General features: G+C 56.4%; 1 protein-coding gene across 1 annotated transcript; it reads left to right on the plus strand.

Moving 5' to 3' along the window:
* On the plus strand, window positions 1,691-10,581 carry BCL3 (B-cell CLL/lymphoma 3). The gene is given in 10 exon segments (NM_001315716.1): window positions 1,691-1,907; window positions 1,910-1,945; window positions 3,662-3,815; window positions 8,159-8,267; window positions 8,472-8,676; window positions 8,782-8,870; window positions 9,066-9,143; window positions 9,649-9,816; window positions 10,138-10,255; window positions 10,394-10,581. Coding segments are annotated over 10 exon segments (1,362 nt in total).

A 19,603-nucleotide genomic window follows, 5' to 3' on the forward strand; every position in this document is an offset into this window, starting at 1 on the left:
ATCCACTGGGGTGGGGCCCCAGTCCTGGGCAAAGTCCCTTCCTGGGGACCAGGGCCCCACGCCCACTTTCAGGGTCCCAGAGACACTGCCAGGGAGACAGAGATGCCAACAGATAGGGAGGCAAAGAGACGGGGCGGGGCTGGAGACTGAGAGCGCAAGGCCAGGGATGGAGATGCAGAGACGGGGGCGGGCAGGGGGACACACAGAGACCCTGAGTGCCACCTGGGCCGAGCCGGGGTGCAGCACCCGCTCCCCCGCCCCTCTTCCACAAAGCCTCCCGCTCCGCCTCCGGTAACTCGGTGACCGGGACTCAACCCCGGCGACGGCCCCGCCTCCAGGGAAATCCGGGAAAGCCCCGGGCCGCTGGGGCCCCTCCCCGGGGCGGGGAGAGGGGCGGCAGGGGAGGGGACGCCGGGGAGGCCCGCCTCTGCCCCCCCCATCCTCCTCCGCGCCCTCCGCTCCTGCCTGCCTCTGAGTCATGCCCCCAACCCGCCTGGCCTGTTCCCCACCCGCCAACCCCGCCCGGGCTGGGAGGGGGACGTGGGGCAGAAGCGAGGGGGCCAGACTGCCCTCGCCTCCTGGGCCCCGGCTTTGGTCGCTGTGCCTCTGGTCTCGTGTCCCTGCGCCTCCCGCTATCTCCCCGTCTCTCTCTTCCTTGGTCTCTCACGCCCTCTCTGCCCCTCTGGCCACGTCTCTTTCTCACTGTACATCGAGGGTTCCCGGAGCACCCACCCTGTGCCCGGCGACTCCGGCCGGGTGCAGGGAGCCCGCGGAGAGAGGCACGTCGCTCAGCGTTTGCGCACAAGCCACCGCACGCCGCCCCCAGCGAAGTGCAGACCCGAGGCTGAGGAGGCACAGGGAGGAGGCTGAGATGGGGCAGGGCAGGCCAAGGGAGAGTGCCTGGGCGCCCGCCGAGAGTAGTCCCTGCCCCGGGTGCGTCTTTTCGCTCCCACAAAGGAGGAAACGGCTCAGAGAAGGGAAGTGCCTGGTCAAGGTCACCCAGCGAGGAAGTGGGAGTCAGGAATCGAACCTGCACCCTAGCAACCCCGGGGCCTCGGGGAGTTGTCTCCCTGGGGTGAGAGACTGAGAAGCAGACAGCGCTCCCGAGACGGAGATGGTGAGGGAGACAGAGAGACAGCAGGGCCAAGAGGGCGAGAGAAAGGACACGCAGAAGTAGAGACATCCACCCAGACCAGAGACTCGGGGAGAGACAGCTGGAGACTGAGCGTCACAGAGATAGAGACCTACAGGCAGAAAGACAAAAGCCCGCAGACGGAGACGGGGGCCCGCAGCCCGCAGCCGCAGGGGTGAGGACCCCGCCACCCCGACCCCGCCTCCTTCCCGCCTCCTTCCCGCCCCCGCCCCCGCCCCCCGCCCAGGCCCTGCTGCCCCGGGCGCCGCAGGGCCGGGAGGGGGCGGGCGCGGGGCGCGGCGCGGGCGGGGCGCTCCGCGGGCTGCACCGCGGGACGGCGGCAGCGGCGGCGGGTCCAGGAAACCCCTGGGGCGGACGGGTGGCCCCGGGGGGCCGGGGGCGGGGAGGGCGGGCAGCCGGCACCGCCCGGGCCGACAAAAGTCCCTTCAGTTCAGCCGGCGGCAGGGGAAGTCCCGGCGCTCGGCGCAGCCACCCTCCCGTGCCGCCGAGCCCAGCCGCGCTCCGGCCGCCCGCTCGGCCGCCGTCCCCGGCGGCCCCATGCCCCGATGCCCCGCGGGGACCATGGACGAGGGGCCCGTGGACCTGCGCACCCGGCCCAAGGCCGGCGGACCCCCCGGCGCCGCGCTGCCGCTCCGCAAGCGCCCTCTGCGCCCGCCCTCCCCGGAGCCGGCCGCCCCCCGCGGGGCTGCGGGCCCCGCGGTCCCCTCGGATCCCCTCCGCGGTGGCTCCGACGCGCCGGCGGTGCCCGCGCCCCCCACGGCCTGGCCCGGCCAGAGGCGGTTTACTACCCGGGTGAGTGGCTTTCTCGGGTCAAGGCCGGGTGGGGGCCGGGCAGGGCATAGGGTCACCGGAGCCAGGGCGCAGAGCTCGACGTAATATTGTGGGCTTCGCTCAGGCAGCTGAGGGACGACGGAAGCCAAGGTGCCAAGGACACAGATAGGAGGTTCCTGGGGAGCTGGGGGCTCAGAGCCTGAGGTCCCAGGGGTACATATACGGGAGTTTCAGGGAGCAGTACCTTGGGACACAGATATGGGGGTTCTAGAAAGCTGGGTGCCAGATAGCCCTGAGGGATAGAGTCCAGGGCCTGAGTGCCATATACAGGGAGCCAGGAGACAGGGCCCAGCAGTACAGATATGGGGTCTCGGGGAATCAAGTCCCAGGAACACAGAATTATACACTCTTAAGGACCCAGATATCTAAGGTTATGAGGAATCAGCACTTGGACCCAAGAAGCTGGGGTTCTTGGCATCCAGATTTGTGGGGTCAAAGAGAGTGGGGGACCAGAGACTGGGCTTCTATGGAGACAGAGATTAAGGACCCCAGGATGTCAAAATCTCAGGAACCGAGATCTCTGGAGACAATGGGAATTAGGAGAGCCGAGGTGGAGCTCTGAGCACCCCAGGATCTGGGAGCACAAGGATCCAAGGAAACTGATCCAGACACCAGGTGTCCTCAGGAGCCAGGGAACTAGAGATCTGGGGCTCTGAGCACCCAGGTTATGGGTGCTTGCAAGTGATCTGTGTCTCCGATGGGATCACAAGGTCAGGTGTCTTTAGGGGGCTTGGGGACCAAGGAACCTAAGAATTGAGGGCAGGCCTGGGGAGTTCTGGGACTCAAGGATTTAGGGCCGGGAAGCAGAGCCATGGGGTCCCTGGGCAGAAGGCCTCAGGGTGGCAGGGCCTGATGTTGGACATATAAGGACAAGGAAATTTGAGGTTTCAAGAATGGGAGCCCCCAAGGCCCCTTCTCCGGATCCTGTCTCCATCCTTGATCTCCAGGAGCCAGCAGCCCTGCCCACAGCTGTGCCCACCTCCCGATTTCCGAGTGACCCCCTCCCAGAGCTGCAGAGACCCCATGGCTAGGGCCTCCCATGGCTGGGCCCAGTTTCTGTACCTTCCACCCCCTCAGGATACAGCCCTTCAAGCTGTGCAGCAGGAGGCCTGCCACTGCCTTCCGCCCTTTCCCATTCCCTGGGTGAGAACCTGGGCCTCAGTTTTCCCCATCTGTGCAATGGGTGGATATGGATTTGCCTGCCACCATGGTCCCTTCCAACAGCTTGATGTGAACACTTCTGGCACACTCCCTCACCCCTCCTGAGCCACCCCCTCCTCAGATTCTGTGCACACCCACTCCACACGGTGCACCCAGTGCCTCATCCTTACTTGTCTCTGCCACAAATTCACTCCACAAACAGGCCCTGGGGTCCCCCTGCTGGGTGATGCTGGGGGGGTCAGTCCTTAAGGAACTCTTTGCTCAGAAGGAAATGGGAGTCAGGCAGAAGTAAAGATAAGTGACAGTGAGAGTGACCAGGCTTGGGGTCTCAGTGGGGGGGGGGAGCTGCGGGAGCCCAGAGGAGGGATGTGGTGGGCAGTTTGTCCTGGGCCTTGAGGACTCAGATGCAAAAGGGACTTGGGAAAAAGGGCAGGTGACACAGGAAGGAAGGTCTGGAGTGGGAGGTGGCTTGAGGGTCCGTGGGCTTGGCCCCATGCATGTCCTTTCTTCACCCAGGACCTTTGCTGCCCCTGTACCCCACCCCAACCATGGGCTCTCCCTTTCCTCTGCTGAACCTGCCTACACCCCTGTACCCCATGGTGTGCTCCATGGAACACCCCCTGTCGGCTGACATCGCCGTGGCCACCCGCGCGGATGAGGATGGAGACACGTGAGTGAGGGGCTGTGTTAATGGATTAATGGAGGAGTAGGGGGTGCAGGGGCCAACCTTCCACCCACTGCAGCCACTGCAGCACAGGGGCGCACAGGGTGGGCTTCCCACTTAACCTTGACCGGAGTCAGAATCCTGTCTCCGCCGCTGTCTGTGTGACTTTGAGCGAGACCCTTTCCCTCTCTGAGCCTCAGTTTCCTCCTCTAAAAAATGGGCCCCCTGACAGCACTTACCTCCCGGGACTGTTTTTGGAGCAATGGGCTTTAAATTTTTAAAAATCAAAATCCAAAGATGAGAAAGAAGGCATTTCTTTGACTTCTTACGTAAAGTATACATGCTAACTCCTAGTACTGAACTTGGCAGATCGTTAAGTGTTCAGTAAGTATTAGTTAATGCTGTTACTATTATTACCACTTTACCTTAAGCCCGGCACACGCATGCGCACGCACATACACACTTGACATAAAAATTGCGCAGAACAAAGCAATGCTCTTAGGACATGGAATCTACCCATTCTAGTCTATTCTAGACTAGTCTGCCGTCGTTTCCTGGTCGTACCCTACGAAAGTAATCTGACAGTCTCTTGAGTTGATGTCACAGATTCCATGGTTTTGTCACCCGAAGTTTGAAGGACATGCCTCTGAGCTGCCTGAAGCTGCTGAGAAATCCTGCGTGGGAGCGTTTAGTCCCAGGCCTAGCACAGAGCAAGCACTCAGTACACTTGACCACCATGATTTTTCTTATTCTGGTGACCTCAGTTTGAATCCCAGCTGGCTCCTTTCTCACCCTTTTCTGCCTCAATTTCTCCCTGTAAACCCAGGGACCAAATGCATATGACAGCCTCCGAAGGCAGAAATGAAACGATTTGTATAAAGCCATGATCTGGGCATAGGACTGGGAACCCACGTGGGCGTGGGATGAACAGGCTGGTTTCTGCAAAGAAAAGGGGGGGCCTCCACCCCTGGCCCCTAGGTGACTTCACATCTCTGAGACTCAGTTTGCCTATCTGGAAATTGGGGCTCGTAATAGCACCTATGACAATTAGGATTCAGTGCAGTGACCTACATACCTACAGCACATAAAACAGGCACAGGCACACAGTAGGTCTTTGTGCCAACAGAGCTCCCTGGATGGTAGTGGGCCATCCTTGTGAGCTCAAGCAGGAGAAAGTGCCTGAAACACATATAAAGGGCTCGCTAAAGCTAGTTCCCTCCCCCTCTGGGCGCCTCTGGGGTCATCCGCGAAATAGGTTTAATTTGTGTCTGTCCCCTGGGGTTGTTTGCAGCCTGTGAAACCTGGGTGCACAAGGCGACCTGGCACGCCAGTCTCCAGCCCCACGCCCCAGCCGCCCAGCCCCGAGCTCCCCCCTCTCCCCCAAAGCAAACACTTCTGCCTCAGCTGCCTGTTGGGGGAAATCCCTTCCCGCAGAACTTGACCGCAGCACAGCTGCTCTGCCTCCCCCCACGTCAGCACCCGTCACTCACTGGCAGCCTCCCCCTCCCGGCGCTCCCTCTAACCTTAACCCCTTCCGCTGGGGCCCGAGACTTTACCGGAATGGGCAGCAGGCGGCGGGCCTGGCGGGGGCGGGGGCGGGGGACACGCTAGGTCCCCAAAAGCAGCCACGCTAAGGTTGGGAGGCAGGACTTACAGGGATGCGAGGGAGGAAGCCCCTCAGGGCATCTGGACATCCCAGACCTCAGGCACTGGGGAGCTGGAAATCTGGGTCTCCAAGAGAGGGGCGACTCGTTCTGAAACCCAGAGAGCAGAGGGTCCTGCATGCCTTGACCCCAGAGCCGGGAAGGAGCCGGGGGCAGGGCGGCGTGGGGATTTAGAACTCGGAGGGAATGGGGCAGTTCGCATGCGCAAAGAGTTGGGGCCCAAGAGATTTTAGGGGTGCGTGCCAGGAGCCGGGGGATAGGGACCCCGCTGCAGTCTGAGCCCTGAAGGGTGGGTTTCTAGCGGGGCCCCCTGGCTGGAGGACTTGGGGTCCTAACCGCCCTCCCCGCCCCGGGATAACTAGATCGCTGTGGGTTGGGCTCCACCCCTTTAGAGGATGGAAGTTGGGGGTGCCGGGGTAGATCCCCAGCGGAACAGGCTTCCCTCCCCCGGGAGCAGGAAGCGGAGCCCCGCCCAGCAGACCTGTTACTGGAAGTCCGAGGGCTGGGCCGCCCCTCCCGTCCCCACTTCCTCCAGCCCCGCCCCACCCCCTGCGGCCCGCGCGTTTATGGGAACTCAGGCCTGGACGGTTTCTCTGAAATCATTCTCTCCTTCTGCCCTCACTTAACCCCGCCCGCCCCGAAGGGGACCCAGGCCGGCTGTCCTGGGAGATACGGCGTGGAAGGGAGCCCTTCTCAGGCACCCCCCCCACCCCCGGCCCGGATCCCACACCACCCCACCCCCGCAAGATGTATTTTTAAACTTGGCTTTCACGGATCAGGATCCAGATTCAACATTTAACCTGCACCATCTGCTCCTGGGAGATAGGCCTTCTGGTGGGCTACCCATACCGAGGAGAAACTCCAGGCGCTGATGGGCCATGTGACTTTGCCCTAGCGGCACTGCTAGAGAGATTTGCAATCCAATTTGCAATCCTGGCCAGTTTAGCCCCCACAAAGCCCCAGGACCTCAGGATTTCTCTGTCTCGGGCACCTAGGGTGCTGAATTCGAGATTCGAGATGCAGAGGAGAACTAAGAGGGAACTCTTAGCCAGGCCCTGGTTTGTCAGCAAGGGTGGTGGGCGAGGCGGAAGTTGCCCCAGCAAATGGACTGTAAAGAGAGATTGTGGGGCCTCTGTAACTTCAGTCAGCTTCATGCCCTCCCTACCCCGTATGGCCATCCCAGATTGCCCTCAGATGGCTTCCAGGTTGGGGCCCTGGGGAAGCAGGCAGGAAGTTTATTGGAAAGTGTTCTCCAGATCAATGCTGGTCGGGGGTGGAGGAAGTAGGATTGGGCGGAGAGAGAAGTTGAGCCTGCTGCATAGTTTCAACAGGGCCTCAGCCGGCCCACAGGGAATGTGGCAGCTGGAGTGGCCCTCGGAATTGGGGCAGAAGGCTGGGCCTTCTATGCCCACACCAACCAGTCACTGGATGACATTGGGTGGCATCTATGCACCCCATGCCCGAGACCTGGGCAAGCCAGCAGCTCTTTTCAGCAGAGGGTAATTCCCAGAGAGAGCCTGGAGCTGACAGCCTTCCCAGAAGCTGAGGGGATGTGTCCTTCTGTCCAGGAGGGGGGATCTGGGTTGAGCAGCCCAGCCTCCCAACCAGTGTCCCCACCCCAGATCATCCCACCTCCCTTCTGGGCAAAACTTCCTCCATGTTAATACCTTGGGGTTGGAGGCTGAACGTGGAGCCCTTGATGGTGTCGTGTTCCTCCCCACCCATTTCACAGATGAGAAAACTGGCCCAGAGTAGGGTGGGAATGTGGTCACCCGCTTCAAGGATAGCCAGGGGTCGCTGAGACGGACTCATTTATTCAGTGCGTGCTTGTGGAGCACGTGGTCAGCACCAGCTGCCCTCCTGGGCACTGGGTAGTGATGGAAGCAGACACAACACTCGGCCTTGGCGGAGCTGACATTCTATGGGGGAGACTCAGACAGGAAACAAGTAAACTGCACAATGTCAGGTGATGTGGAGGAAAATAAAGTCAGGGGAAGGGGAGGGGGCGGCTGCCGTACCATTTTAGCAGAGACGCAAATGAGGATAGCTGGCCTCACAGATATGGGAGGGAGAGACTCTTCCAGGCAGAGGGAGCAGCCACTGCAAAAGCCCTAGGAGGCGAGCATGCTTGGTACGTTTGAGGAACAGCAAGGAGGCTAGTGGCCAGAGCCGAGTGAGAGGGGACGGCGATGAGGTCAAAAGGAATTGAAGAGAGGAAACAAAATCGCTTCGGGGCCTGTGGGCCATAGTGAGGACTCTGGCCTATACTCTGAGGGTTCTGAGCAGAAAGGGGGCATGACCGGACTTACATCCTTCTAGGAGTTCCCAGTGTGGTGCAGTGCGTTAAGGATCTGGTGTTGCTGCAGCTGCAGTGTAGGTCAGAGCTGTGGCTTGCGCTCGATCCCTGGCCCAGGAACTTCCATACGTATGCTGCCAAGAAAAGAAATAATAATAATAAATAAAAACATCCCGCTAGCTGCCCTGTGGGGGGCAGAGAGCAGGGCAGGGTGGATGCTGGGAGGTCAGTGAGGAGGGAGAGGATAATGACTGAACCAGGATGGAGGGAGTAGGGAGTGGGGAGCAGGAACTCCTGGAGTATCTTGCACATTTTGGATTTAGCACTGCTAAGAGTATTGGAGCAGATGTGACCAGCCCCTAATGCCTGTGACCTCCCCCCCACCCCAGGCCACTCCACATTGCAGTAGTGCAGGGCAATCTGCCAGCGGTACATCGGCTAGTCAGCCTCTTCCACCACGGCGGCCGCGAGCTGGATATCTACAACAACCTCCGGCAGGTGAGCCCGGGGGCCTGGATCTGTTGGAAGAGGGGGCTAGGGACCTGGACTCCTGGATCCTAGAGGAAGAGCTGGGGCCCCTGACTCTTGAATCTGAGGGAGGAGGCGCTCCAGATTTCTGGTACCTGAGTAAGACCAGAGCTGAGGGAGGTAGGACGCAGACGCACCGCAGGGCACGGTTCCCTCACAGTCTCTGTTCCCCAGACACCGCTACACCTGGCTGTGATAACCACTTTGCCCTCTGTGGTCCGGCTCCTGGTGATGGCCGGGGCCAGCCCCATGGCACTGGACCGCCACGGCCAGACGGCAGCCCACCTGGCGTGCGAGCACCGCAGCCCGGCCTGCCTGCGGGCGCTGCTGGACAGCGCGGCCGGGGGCACCATGGACCTGGAGGCCCGAAACTACGACGGTGAGTACCTACCCAGGCGCAAGGGGCTGTCTGGCAGGACCTGGGGTCCTCCTGAGGCTGCAAAGCCCCAGGCCCAGGTTTACCTGAGTCTCCCCTCTCCTTCAGGGCTCACTGCCCTGCACGTGGCAGTGAACACCGAGTGCCACGAAGCCGTGCTGCTCTTGCTTGAGCACGGCGCAGACATCGACGCGGTGGTGAGCGCGCTAGGGCCAGGGGTGGGGCCGAGAGAATCTGGGATGGGCGGGCCCACAGGGCGGGGCTTGGGGGGGCGCCCGAATGGGTGGGGTGGGGCTTGAAGTATCTAAGGGGATGGAGATGCTGGACTTAGCGGCTGGGACAACAGCTGCTGGCTGTTTGGAGGCGCTCAAAACCTTCCCCCCTTGCCGCAGGACATTAAGAGCGGCCGCTCCCCACTCATCCACGCCGTGGAAAACAACAGCCTTAGCATGGTGCAGCTGCTGCTGCAGGTGCGTACAGCCCCTGCCCATGATCTCTCGCCCACCCCTTCCTCTGGCACCAACAGGCTGTCGCCCCATCCCTGCCACCAACCCCGCCTTCCACTCTGACCCTTCCTTCTAGGCCTCGTTCTGTGAACCCCATGACCTCACACACGCCGCGCACACACACACCCCTGAACTTATCCAGGGCCTTTGGTCCAGGCCCCGCCCACCGAGAGTCTTGCTGACCCCGCCTTCCGGCTTTGGCCCTGGCCCCGCGCTATCCTTCCGCTCCGACTCCGTCCACGATCAGGCCCAGACCCTGGACCCTTCCCTTCTCTGGCTCGGTCCCTACTTTGGCTGGGGTTGCCGAGTCCAATTCTAGTTCATTCAGCGCCGAGCCCCTCCCCCCCGCCCCCAATTCCCGCTCCGTTCGGCCCTTTGGTTCCAGCTTCCACCCCGTCCCCAAGACGAGGATCTGGCCCCGCCCCCTCCCCGGCGGCGGGGGTCCTGACCCTCCCCGCCCTGTCCGCAGCACGGCGCCAACGTGAACGCGCAGATGTACTCCGGCAGCTCCGCTCTGCACTCGGCGTCGGGCCGCGGGCTCCTCCCGCTCGTGCGCACGCTGGTCCGCAGCGGCGCGGACAGCGGCCTCAAGAACTGCCACAACGACACGCCGCTCATGGTGGCGCGCAGCCGGCGGGTGAGGGTGCGGGTTGGTCGGGGCGGGGGGGCGGATGTCTGGTCCCGAGCGCCGGTCGGCGTGGATGTGACGGCTGAGTGAGCACGTGTGCGCGTCTGTGCCAGGGCGTGGAGGCGAGCGGGTGAGCCCGAGTGCGTGGGTGTGAGTTTTAGACTGCAGAGACTGAGGCTCAAAGACAGGAAGTGACTTGCCCTTGCCCCCCCCAACACACCGAGAAAGAGGCAGGGCTCCCAGCGCCAGGAGACCGGGGAGAGGGGGAGAGAGGCAGGGCGGTGGGGGCAGAGGTGGCTTGGCGGTGATTCCCCCCCCTTCGTCCTCCAGGTCATCGACATCCTGAGGGGGAAGGCTACACGGCCTGCTCCTGCATCCCAGCCGGAGCCCTCCCCCGACCGGAGCGCCACCACCTCCCCTGAGAGCGGCAGCCGCCTGAGCTCCAACGGTGAGAAACCAGCTCCCAGCCTCCAGCCCCCCAGCCCCCTCCGCCCTCAGAACCCAGGAGTGGGGGGCCCCCAGCCCCCTTCTCCCTGAAGCCAGCCTCCCACTGCCCTCACCCATCCTCTGGCTTTTCTTCCCACAGGTCTTCTGTCGGCATCACCACCCTCCTCGCCCTCCCAGTCTCCCCCCAAGGACACCCCTGGATTCTCCATGGCTCCCCCCAGTTTCTTCCTTCCTCCCTCATCTCCACCTACCTTCCTGCCCTTTGCCAGGGTCCTGCGGGCCCCTGGCCGGCCGGTGCCCCCCTCCCCAGCTCCAGGAGGCAGCTGAGTGGGATGGGGGGGGCAGATCTCGGACTCATGAGGGGGGACCCTGCTGCCCTGTGGGGTCAGCCCTCCTGCAAACTGTGAAGATCTCACTCTGCCTCCCCCCGCCCCCAATCTTCTGGACCAGGATTTGCACAGAGGCACAGTAACTTCCCCCTCTTCTCAGCACGAATACTCCCCCAGCTGGTCCCCTCACCCAGCCCAGGACTCTTACCCCTCTTATTCTCAGGCACCCGTCTTCCGGTCTCCCGGCCCCAACCGGCCGGCCGTTCCTTTCCTCCTCCTCTCCCAGAGCCGGTGGAACCAAGGAGTCCCGGCCCTCTGCTCTACCCAGATCCATGAGGAGGGAGAGCCAGGCTGTAGCCAGGCACTAATAACATGTAAATTATTAGGCATTTTGGTCGGATTTCTTTTGTAATAAACTATTTTTGTACCATATCCCTGGCTTGGCTGGCCCACTGGCCCTCTTTTTTTTTTTTTTTTTTGCTTCAGCTTTCTCTTCCTCGAATACCTCTTTCATGCCCTCTAATTTTTTCTTTTTTTTCTCTTTTCTTTTTTTCTTTCTTTCTTTTTTTTTTTTTTTTTTTTTTTTTTTTTGCCTTTTTAGGGCCAAACCCACGGCACATGGAGGTTTCCAGGCTAGGGGTCGAATCGGAGCTACAGCCACAGCAACACCAGATCCGAGCCACGTCTGCGACCTACACCACAGCTCATAGCAATGACCTACAGCACAGCTCACGGCAACGCCGGGTCCTTAACCCACTGAGCAAGACCAGGGATTGAATCTGCGTCCTCATGGATACTGGTCAGATTTGTTTCCACTGTGCCCCCATGGGAACTCCTGGCTGGCCCTCCTTGGTGACAAGGGCTGGCGGAAGTGTGTTTGGGTGTGGGCACACCTGGACACAGAGTCCAGCTGGCTCCATGAGTGACCTTGTGAGTCTCAGACTGACAGCGACCCTGAGTGGGTGACCCCGGGCTGCCTGTGTGTTTGGCTGTAAGTGTCCTGTCATTGTGCCTTTGTTCCCGGGAGTGACGTGATGTGTGACATCTTTCCAGAGGACCCTGTGGGATTCCGTAGAGACCTGGCTACGCGCATGTAAGGGGGTATTTCTGAGGGACTCTGCGGTTTGTCCATCCCTGTGGTACTGCAGCTGACCTCTTGCAACCTGTTTACTCCAGCTGTCTCTGCATCTCTGTGTGTGTGGCATTTTGAGTGTTGCTGACTTTGAGACCACCAGTTACCATGTAATTGTTTCTATGTGACTGCCTCCCTTGCTGCGTCACATGTTTCTCAGGGGCTCCAGGACCCCCTGACACACATATATTTTTGACTTTCTGAACACCTCTCTTATGTATCAATCAGGGTTTGCATATATTTCCTTTTGCCACTGTAACAAAACACCACAAATTCAGTGGTTTAAGACAGGACTAACAAGGAGTTCCTGTCGTGGCTCAGCCGTATCTGACTAGCATCCATGAGGATGCGGGTTTGATCCCTGGCCTTGCTCAGTGGGTTAAGGATCCAGTGTCGCCGTGAGCTGTGGTATATATTGCAGCCGCGGCTCTATCCTGTGTTGCTGTCACTGTGGTGTAGGCCGGCAGCTGCAGCTCCAACTCGGCCCCTAGCCTGGGAATTTCCAAATGCCTTGGGTGCGGCCCTAAAAAGACAAAAAACAAACACACACACAAAAAACACAAACGCATCCTCTTACAGTTCTGGAGGGCAGAAGTCCGAAATCAGTTTCACTGGACCAAAGTCACAGTGTCAGCAGGGCTGGTTCCTTCTGGGGATTCCAGGGGAGAATCTGTTCCCTTGCGTTATCCAGCTCCTAGAGGCCACCTGCATCCCTTGGCTGGTGGCCCCTTCCTTGTCTCACTCCAACTCCTTGCTTCCACCTGCACATCTACTCTGATCTCCTGCCTCCCTCTTAGGAGGCCCCATTGATTCCACGGGGCCTACCCTGATAGCCTAGGATAAGCCCCCCCTTCCAAATCCTTAACTTCCCTTTTACCCTGTGAGGTGACGTTCACAGAGGCCAGGGATGAGGGATCAGGGTGTCATAGCTCCTTGGGAGACTCGATGCAGCCAAACCCAAGCCAAACAACATTAGCAGGAGGTGGGTATGTGGACCAGGGATTTGGCACAGGGACGTGCCTGTCCGGAGGGAAGGGTGGACGTACAGTATGGGGGAGGGGCATCAGGGATAAGCTGGAACCACCGAGAACATGCTGGACCCCATGTCAGCACCTCCCCACCCCACCCCCACCCCTGCTTCCAGCCTTGGTGAAATGGGTGTCCTTTGAGAGAAGCTGGCAACCTTCGTCCCGTTCTGTCGGTCTTGGGTGACCATGTTTTCCTGTGTTTCTGGGTGGTGGTGGGTGCTGTTTTTGCAATCTGGGGGGCCTCCCTGGGCCTCTGGGTCTTTACATGTCTTGGTGACTGTGAACATTGCTGCTGCCATGACTACAACATGTTGTATCTGTGGGGCCAAGTGCCTTACCGTTGGGTCCCGTGAATGGCTGTGTATGTGTGTTTGTGTGTGTGTGTGAACGTGCACTTCTGGGTCAGCTCCGACTGGGTGGCCCACATTCGCCTGGCCCTCCTGACTTAAGTGGCCATGCATCTTTGTGACCACATACCAGTGCTTCTGACCCTGCCTCTGGGCTATGGTGTCCCTCTAGCTGCCTGACTTGGGAGATACTATGGCGTCTTAGGTCTGCCATTAACAAATGGCCACAAACCATGTGGCTTGAAGCAGAAATGGATTCTCCCACAGTTCTGGAGGCCAGAAGTCCAAAATCAAGGTGTCAGCAGGGCTACTCTTCCTGAAAAGACTCTAGGGAAGGAGCCTACCTTGCCTCTTCTGGCTTCTGTGGCTGCTGGCATTCCTGGCTTGTGGCCACATCACTCCAGTTTCTGCTTCCATCTTCACATGGCCTCCTCTGTGTGTCTGTCTTCTCTTCCATCCCCTATAAGGACTGTTGTCGTGGATTTAGGGCTCAGGTGACGCAGGATGATATCTTGAGATCTGAACTTGAATTGCATTTGCAAAGACCCTTTTTCCAGATAACGTCAGATTCACAGGTTTGAGGGTGGAGTAGGTCGGGGACATATCTTTGTGGGAGACCACCACTCCACCCACTACAGAGGGTGACCGTCGGGCCCTGCAAGCAGCTGTGCATGAGAACTTCTCATGTGATCGTCCCTCCTCGCAGGCAAGGTCATGTGCAATGGCTGTCTCTCCCGCAGACTCTGGGAGGGCACTTTCCTCTTGCTGCTCCACCCACAGCAGCCAGCATGCTGCCTGCCTGGCAGGGAGCAGATCCTGAGAAGAGATGGTAAAGAGGATGAGCCCCGGAGTTCCTGTTGTAGCTCAGTGGAAACAAATCTGACTAGTATCCATGAGGATGCAGGTTCGATCCTTGGCCTCACTCAGTGGGTTAAGCATCCAGCATTGCCGGGAGCTGTGATGCAGGTCAAAGACACGGCTCAGATTCCACCTTGCTGTGGCTGTGGCTGTGGCATAGGCCAGCAGCTGCAGCTCCGATTTGACCCCAAGCCTAGATCCATATGCCGCCGGTGTGGCCCTGAAAACCAAAAAAAAAAAAAAAAAAAAAATTGAGCCCTGTGCACTCCCCACCCCACCCCCACCTCTGCTGCCTTACAATGTCTGCAATTCTTTTTTTTCATTATTTTAAGATTTTTATTTTTTCTATTAGAGTTGATTTACAGTGTTCTGTCAATTTCGGCTATATGTCTGTGATTCTTTCTGGCTGTGTCTGGGCCCCTGTCACCCTGTGTGACCAACTTGGGGGTGTGAATATATTGAAAGAAATGCAAATACTAGCAGCCATGTATTGACCTGACTGGCACCCATATTCCAGATGAGGAAAATGAGGCTCAGAGAGAGGCAGTCACCTGTCCAAGGCCAGGTCTGCAGCCTCCCAAACCCACGCTCATGGGCGAGGGGGCCTCTTGCCTCACAGGAAGGGCATGTGTGGTTTTGTCTCTGATTTTAAGTGTGTGCACGTGTGTGTGGAAAGGATGTAGGAGAGCAGGTGGGTGTGTCATTGAGGGCACAGGCCCTGGGTCAGAACTGAGTTTGAGTCCTGCCCTCTGTTCCCTGGCTGTGTGACTTCAAGGTGACTTCATGGCGCTGAGCCTCCGTTTCCTCATCTGTAAGATGGGCAGAAAGCCCGGCTCTCATGGTTGCCGGGCTGATGAGGATCTGATGTGAGTGGAGGAGGCGCCAGCCCCACTGTCAGCCTGAAGTGTGTGTCTCCTTGTACCTGTGGGTCCAGGCTGCGGGCGATGCGCCTCTCTGCTTGTGAGAAACTACCCCCGGGTTCAAAAGCTGAACCCGGCACTGACCTTGGTAAGTTACTTCTCTAAACGAAGGATCTGGCTTCTCCACACATGGAAATCCCCTCTCATCTCCTGACCTTGGGCCTGGGTGCGAGCCCTTCCACACCCAGCCCTCCTCCTCCTGAAGACAGGCTGACTCCGAGGAAGGGGGAGGAGGACCATCTAGAGGGTTTCCGGTCCCCAGCCCCCAACCCCACCCCCACCCCAGGAATTCAACAGGCCTCCCTTACCCACTACCACCAAGCCTGTTGGCCTGTGAAAGTCCTAGCATTCCAGAAGGAGAAATCATACTTTCAACGCATTTCTCCAGGGCCCCAGCCCCTGTTGCAAAGTCTCCCCTGTCAGCACCACCCTGGATAAACCCAGACGCTCAGTCAGAGACTCTCTCCTCCAAGTGCATGCGCGAATCTGCCAAATCTTAAAGGCTGGTGCTGTGCCCCCCAAAATGACCTTAAGAGCATGAGAAGTAAACAGAACCTATCTGGAGTTCCCCAGTGGCTCAGCAGGTTAAGGATCCAGCATTGTCATTGCTGTGACTCTGATTCTTGCTGTGGCTCGGGTTCGATCCCTGGCCCGGGAACATCCACATGCCTTGGGCAAGGCTGCAGCACATCTGCTGGCTAGGTGTGTTAGCAGTCCCACATGTAAGCCACTCATCCATTTTATTGAAAAGGAAGCAGGCCCCCAAAGGAAAGACATGGACTTGGTGAGTCGGTCGGTCCGGGGTTCTGTGACCCAAGTCACGTCTGTGACCTACATCACAGCTCAAAGCAACGCCAGATCCTGAACCCTGTGGGTGAGGCCAGGGATCCAACCCATGTCCTCATGGTTACTAGTGGGGTTCGTTACCACTGAGCCACGACAGGAACTCCCACTGTGGACCTTATGATCCCATGCATCAAGCAGGACATGGCATCACTTTTATAATATTCCTGCTACCAGAATCTGATCACGAGGAAATGTCAGGCAAAGCCAAATCTAAACATCTTACAGACGAACTAAGACCTGGTCTTTCATGGCCCAAAACGTCAACATCATGAATCACAAAGAAAGGGCTGAGCCTTCGAACCAGAGCCTAAAAAGACATCAAAACTAAAGGCAACAGGTGACTGGGGAAAAAATGGTTTGCTATAAAGGATAGTTTGGGGACAACTAGTGATTCGAATGATTTGAATATAGGCTGCAGTGTCACTGTGAAATGTCCTGCCGTGGGGAGCTTCTGCTGTGGTGCATCGGGTTAAGGATCTCTGCGATGGCTCAGGTTCCATCACTGGCCCTGGAACTTCCAAATGCCGAAGATGTGGATGAAAAAGAAAAAAAACATGTCCTGCTTGTGCTAACCATACTGTGACTGTGGAAGAGAATGTCCTTAGATGTGGAAATACATACCCAGAGTATTTAGGGGCAAAGAGGTATAATGTCTAGAATTTACTCTCAAATGGTTGGGGTGGGGGAGGGGGAGTTGGGGAGCAAATGATTAAGCAAGTTGTTAACAACTGATGAGTCTGGGCGAAGCATATACAAGAAGCCTTTGTCCTGTTCCAACTTTTCTCTAAGTTTTAAATGATTTCAAAAAAGAAGGGAATGCTTGCAAATAAAAAGTCATGGTTTAAAAGTCTATGGTTTAAAGGTTCTGTGTTTCTAAGAGTATCTAAGTCGGTGCATGCGTTTGTGCTGAGTTTGGGGAGTTAGGAGGGTGAATTTGCTGCTCCAGACACTGCCTTGGGGTGTGACCTGAGCCTTAGGGTATGGCTAAGGTCTAGGGGTGTGGCCAGAGTCTCAGGAGGCGTGGCCTGGATGAGGGGCCGGCCAGATCCGACGTGCGTTCAGGATCTTGGGGCGTGGCCAGAGCCTCAGAGGTGTGGGCAGGGTCAGAGAAACTCTGCTCCCAAGGGAGGAGGTACATCTATGCTTAGCGCGTCCTCTTGTGGCTGCTTTGTGAACAGCTTTATTGAAATATAAGCCAACTATTGAAAAGTGTCAGAGTTGTGACGTCATCACCACAATCAAATTTAAGACATTTCTTCACTCTAAAAAGAACCCCTGGGAGTCCCCTCCGTGGCGCAACAGGATCTGCGGCGACTTGGGAGAACTAGGTCGTAGGTTCCATCCTTGGCCCAGCACAGTAGGTTAAGGATCTGGCGTTGCCGCAGCTGTGGCTTAGGTCACAACTACGGCTTGGACTTGATCTCTGGCCTGGGAACTCCATATGCCACGGGGCGGCCAAAAAATGAAAAAAAAAAATTAAAAAAAAGAAACCCCAGAGTTACCTTTGTGGCTCAGCAAGTTAAGAATCCGACAGGAGTTCCCGTCGTAGCTCGGCAGTTAATGAATCTGACTAGCATCTATGAGGATGTAGCTTCCGGCAATGCTGGATCCTTAACCCACTGAGCAAGGCCAGGGATTGAACCTGAATCCTCATGAATACTAGTCAGATTACTTTCCACTGAGCCACGATGGGAACTCCCCCCAATCTTTTTTCTTTTTTCGGCCACACCGGCAGCATATGGACGTTCCTGGGCCAGGAGTGGATCAGAGCTGCTGGCCTACACCACAGCCAGAGCCACACCGGCTCTGAAGGCGCATCTGTGACCTATGCCGCAGCTTGTAGCAACTCTGGATCCTTAACCCACTGAGTGAGGCCAGAGATCAAACCCGCATCCTCACAGAGACAACATCTGGTCCTTAACCTACTGGGCCACAATGGGAACTCCCCTTTATCCATTTGCATTTGAGGGACATTTGTTTCCACAAATCTTTGTGTGGGTATATGTCTTTAATTATTTGCTGTACATGTATGTAGGCATGGAATTCCAAACATTTTGAGGAACTGCCACATTTTCCAAAACAGCTGAACACTTTATCCCCATCAGCAGTTTCTGAGGGTCCCGGTTTCTCGACAGCCTCTCCAATACTTGTTATCATCTGTCTTTTTGTGTACAGCCTTTCTGGAAGGTGTCAAGTGGGGTCTGTGGTTCTGATTTTCATTTCCCTGATAATGATTTTTTCAATTATCTTTTCATATCATCCACTTCTTTTTTATCCACTGTGCAACTATATGACCTCTTAACCAGTCTGCCACATTTGGTCCAGCTTTTTTATTTTTATTTATGTATCTTGGGTCATGCCCACAGCATGCGGAAGTTCCCGGGCCAGGGGTCGAACCCATGCCACAGCAGTGATCCAAGCCACAGCAATGACAATGCTGGATCCTTAACCACTAAGCCACAAGGGAACTCCCCAGATTTTTTAAATGAAAGCATCTACGATATTGTTGAAGTTCCAGTGTATCCTCAGAGTCCATCTTCTTTCTTCCATGTCCTGCCTTTAGGACTCAGCATTACCACCCAGGGTTTCATATTATTTTCACATCCAATGCATCCCCAAATAATAGAGCGCATTGATTTTGCAGGTTTTCTTACTTGGTATCAATGACATTGTGTTTCACTCATCTTTCTGCACTTGCTTTTTTTTAATTCATTGTATTAGTTTCCTGTTGCTGCTATAACAAAAGACCGCACATGCGGGGAGCCGAGGAGATGCAGGGACTCAAGGAAGGGACCTTGCCTGACGGCAGAAAAACCCGAAGGCAGGTTCCTAACCAAGGAAGGGAGCTCACCTGGACAGTGCAAGCCGAAGGTGGGCTTCTGGTCAGGATAAAAGCCTGCCTGAATGGTGAAAAACCGAGGGCAGGCTGAGGCCTGCCTGTGCGGTGCAATTCCGAGGGCAGGCCTCAGATTACACAGCTCTCATGTTGACGTTGATGGGGAAGAATTGGGGCTTTCCCGGGAAAACAGTTTCCATGTTTGCGCCGGAGAACATGGATTGTTTCTTGGGTGACCTAGTCTTTCCTGCTGTTTTACTTGTTATTCAGTTTTTCCTGTTATTTGCTTATTATTCTTATTTTCCATTCTTATTTTCCTGTGGTGATGTGTGATTTAACAAAATTACAGAAATAATATAATAAGAATTTCATCCTGAAGGACTTTCCCCTATTCAAATCTAATCTAATTAAAAACACAGTGTTTATCTACTAACTAGTTATACAGTAAGCTTTAGAGTTAGGATTTTAATAAGGTTCATAGAGGTTAGACATATATTATTCATGATTAAAAAGACATAATCAGTTGCCTTTGATTCTCTAAGAGACTTTTAAGTTTTAGCTAATTAAAGTTGATTTATAGTTTCTCATACTGTCTTCCCACCACGACGCCTTGAAGATAAGCACTAATCTAAAAACACGATTTGTAAATCCTTATGTCTGTAGCCTTTTTTAACTGTTAAAGATTAGCTAACCACAAGATGCTTTGTCCTGAATCTTCTTATTTTCACATGATGTTTTGTACTCATGATGTTTTGGGCTTATCGATCTTAGTTTTAATTAAAGATCTTAGAACGTAATCATAACTACTGCACCGTGTGACCAGGAAACATAATCTCAAAGTTAACCTTTAGAACTTAACCTTTAGGTGGTGTACTTTTAACATGGTGACGTAATCTGCAATTAAAAACTGTCTATGTAAACAATCATCTATACCAATAAAATCAAGCAGTCCAGCACTCTGAAAAAGAGACAAAGAGGCTGTCTCCGTGTGCATTCGCCGACACCGTCCATCCCCGACAGGGTGCGCATCCCTGGCCCCCTGGCCGCTGGAAC

This window comes from Sus scrofa, chromosome 6 (genome assembly GCF_000003025.6).
Source record: "Sus scrofa isolate TJ Tabasco breed Duroc chromosome 6, Sscrofa11.1, whole genome shotgun sequence".
NCBI lineage: Eukaryota > Metazoa > Chordata > Mammalia > Artiodactyla > Suidae > Sus > Sus scrofa.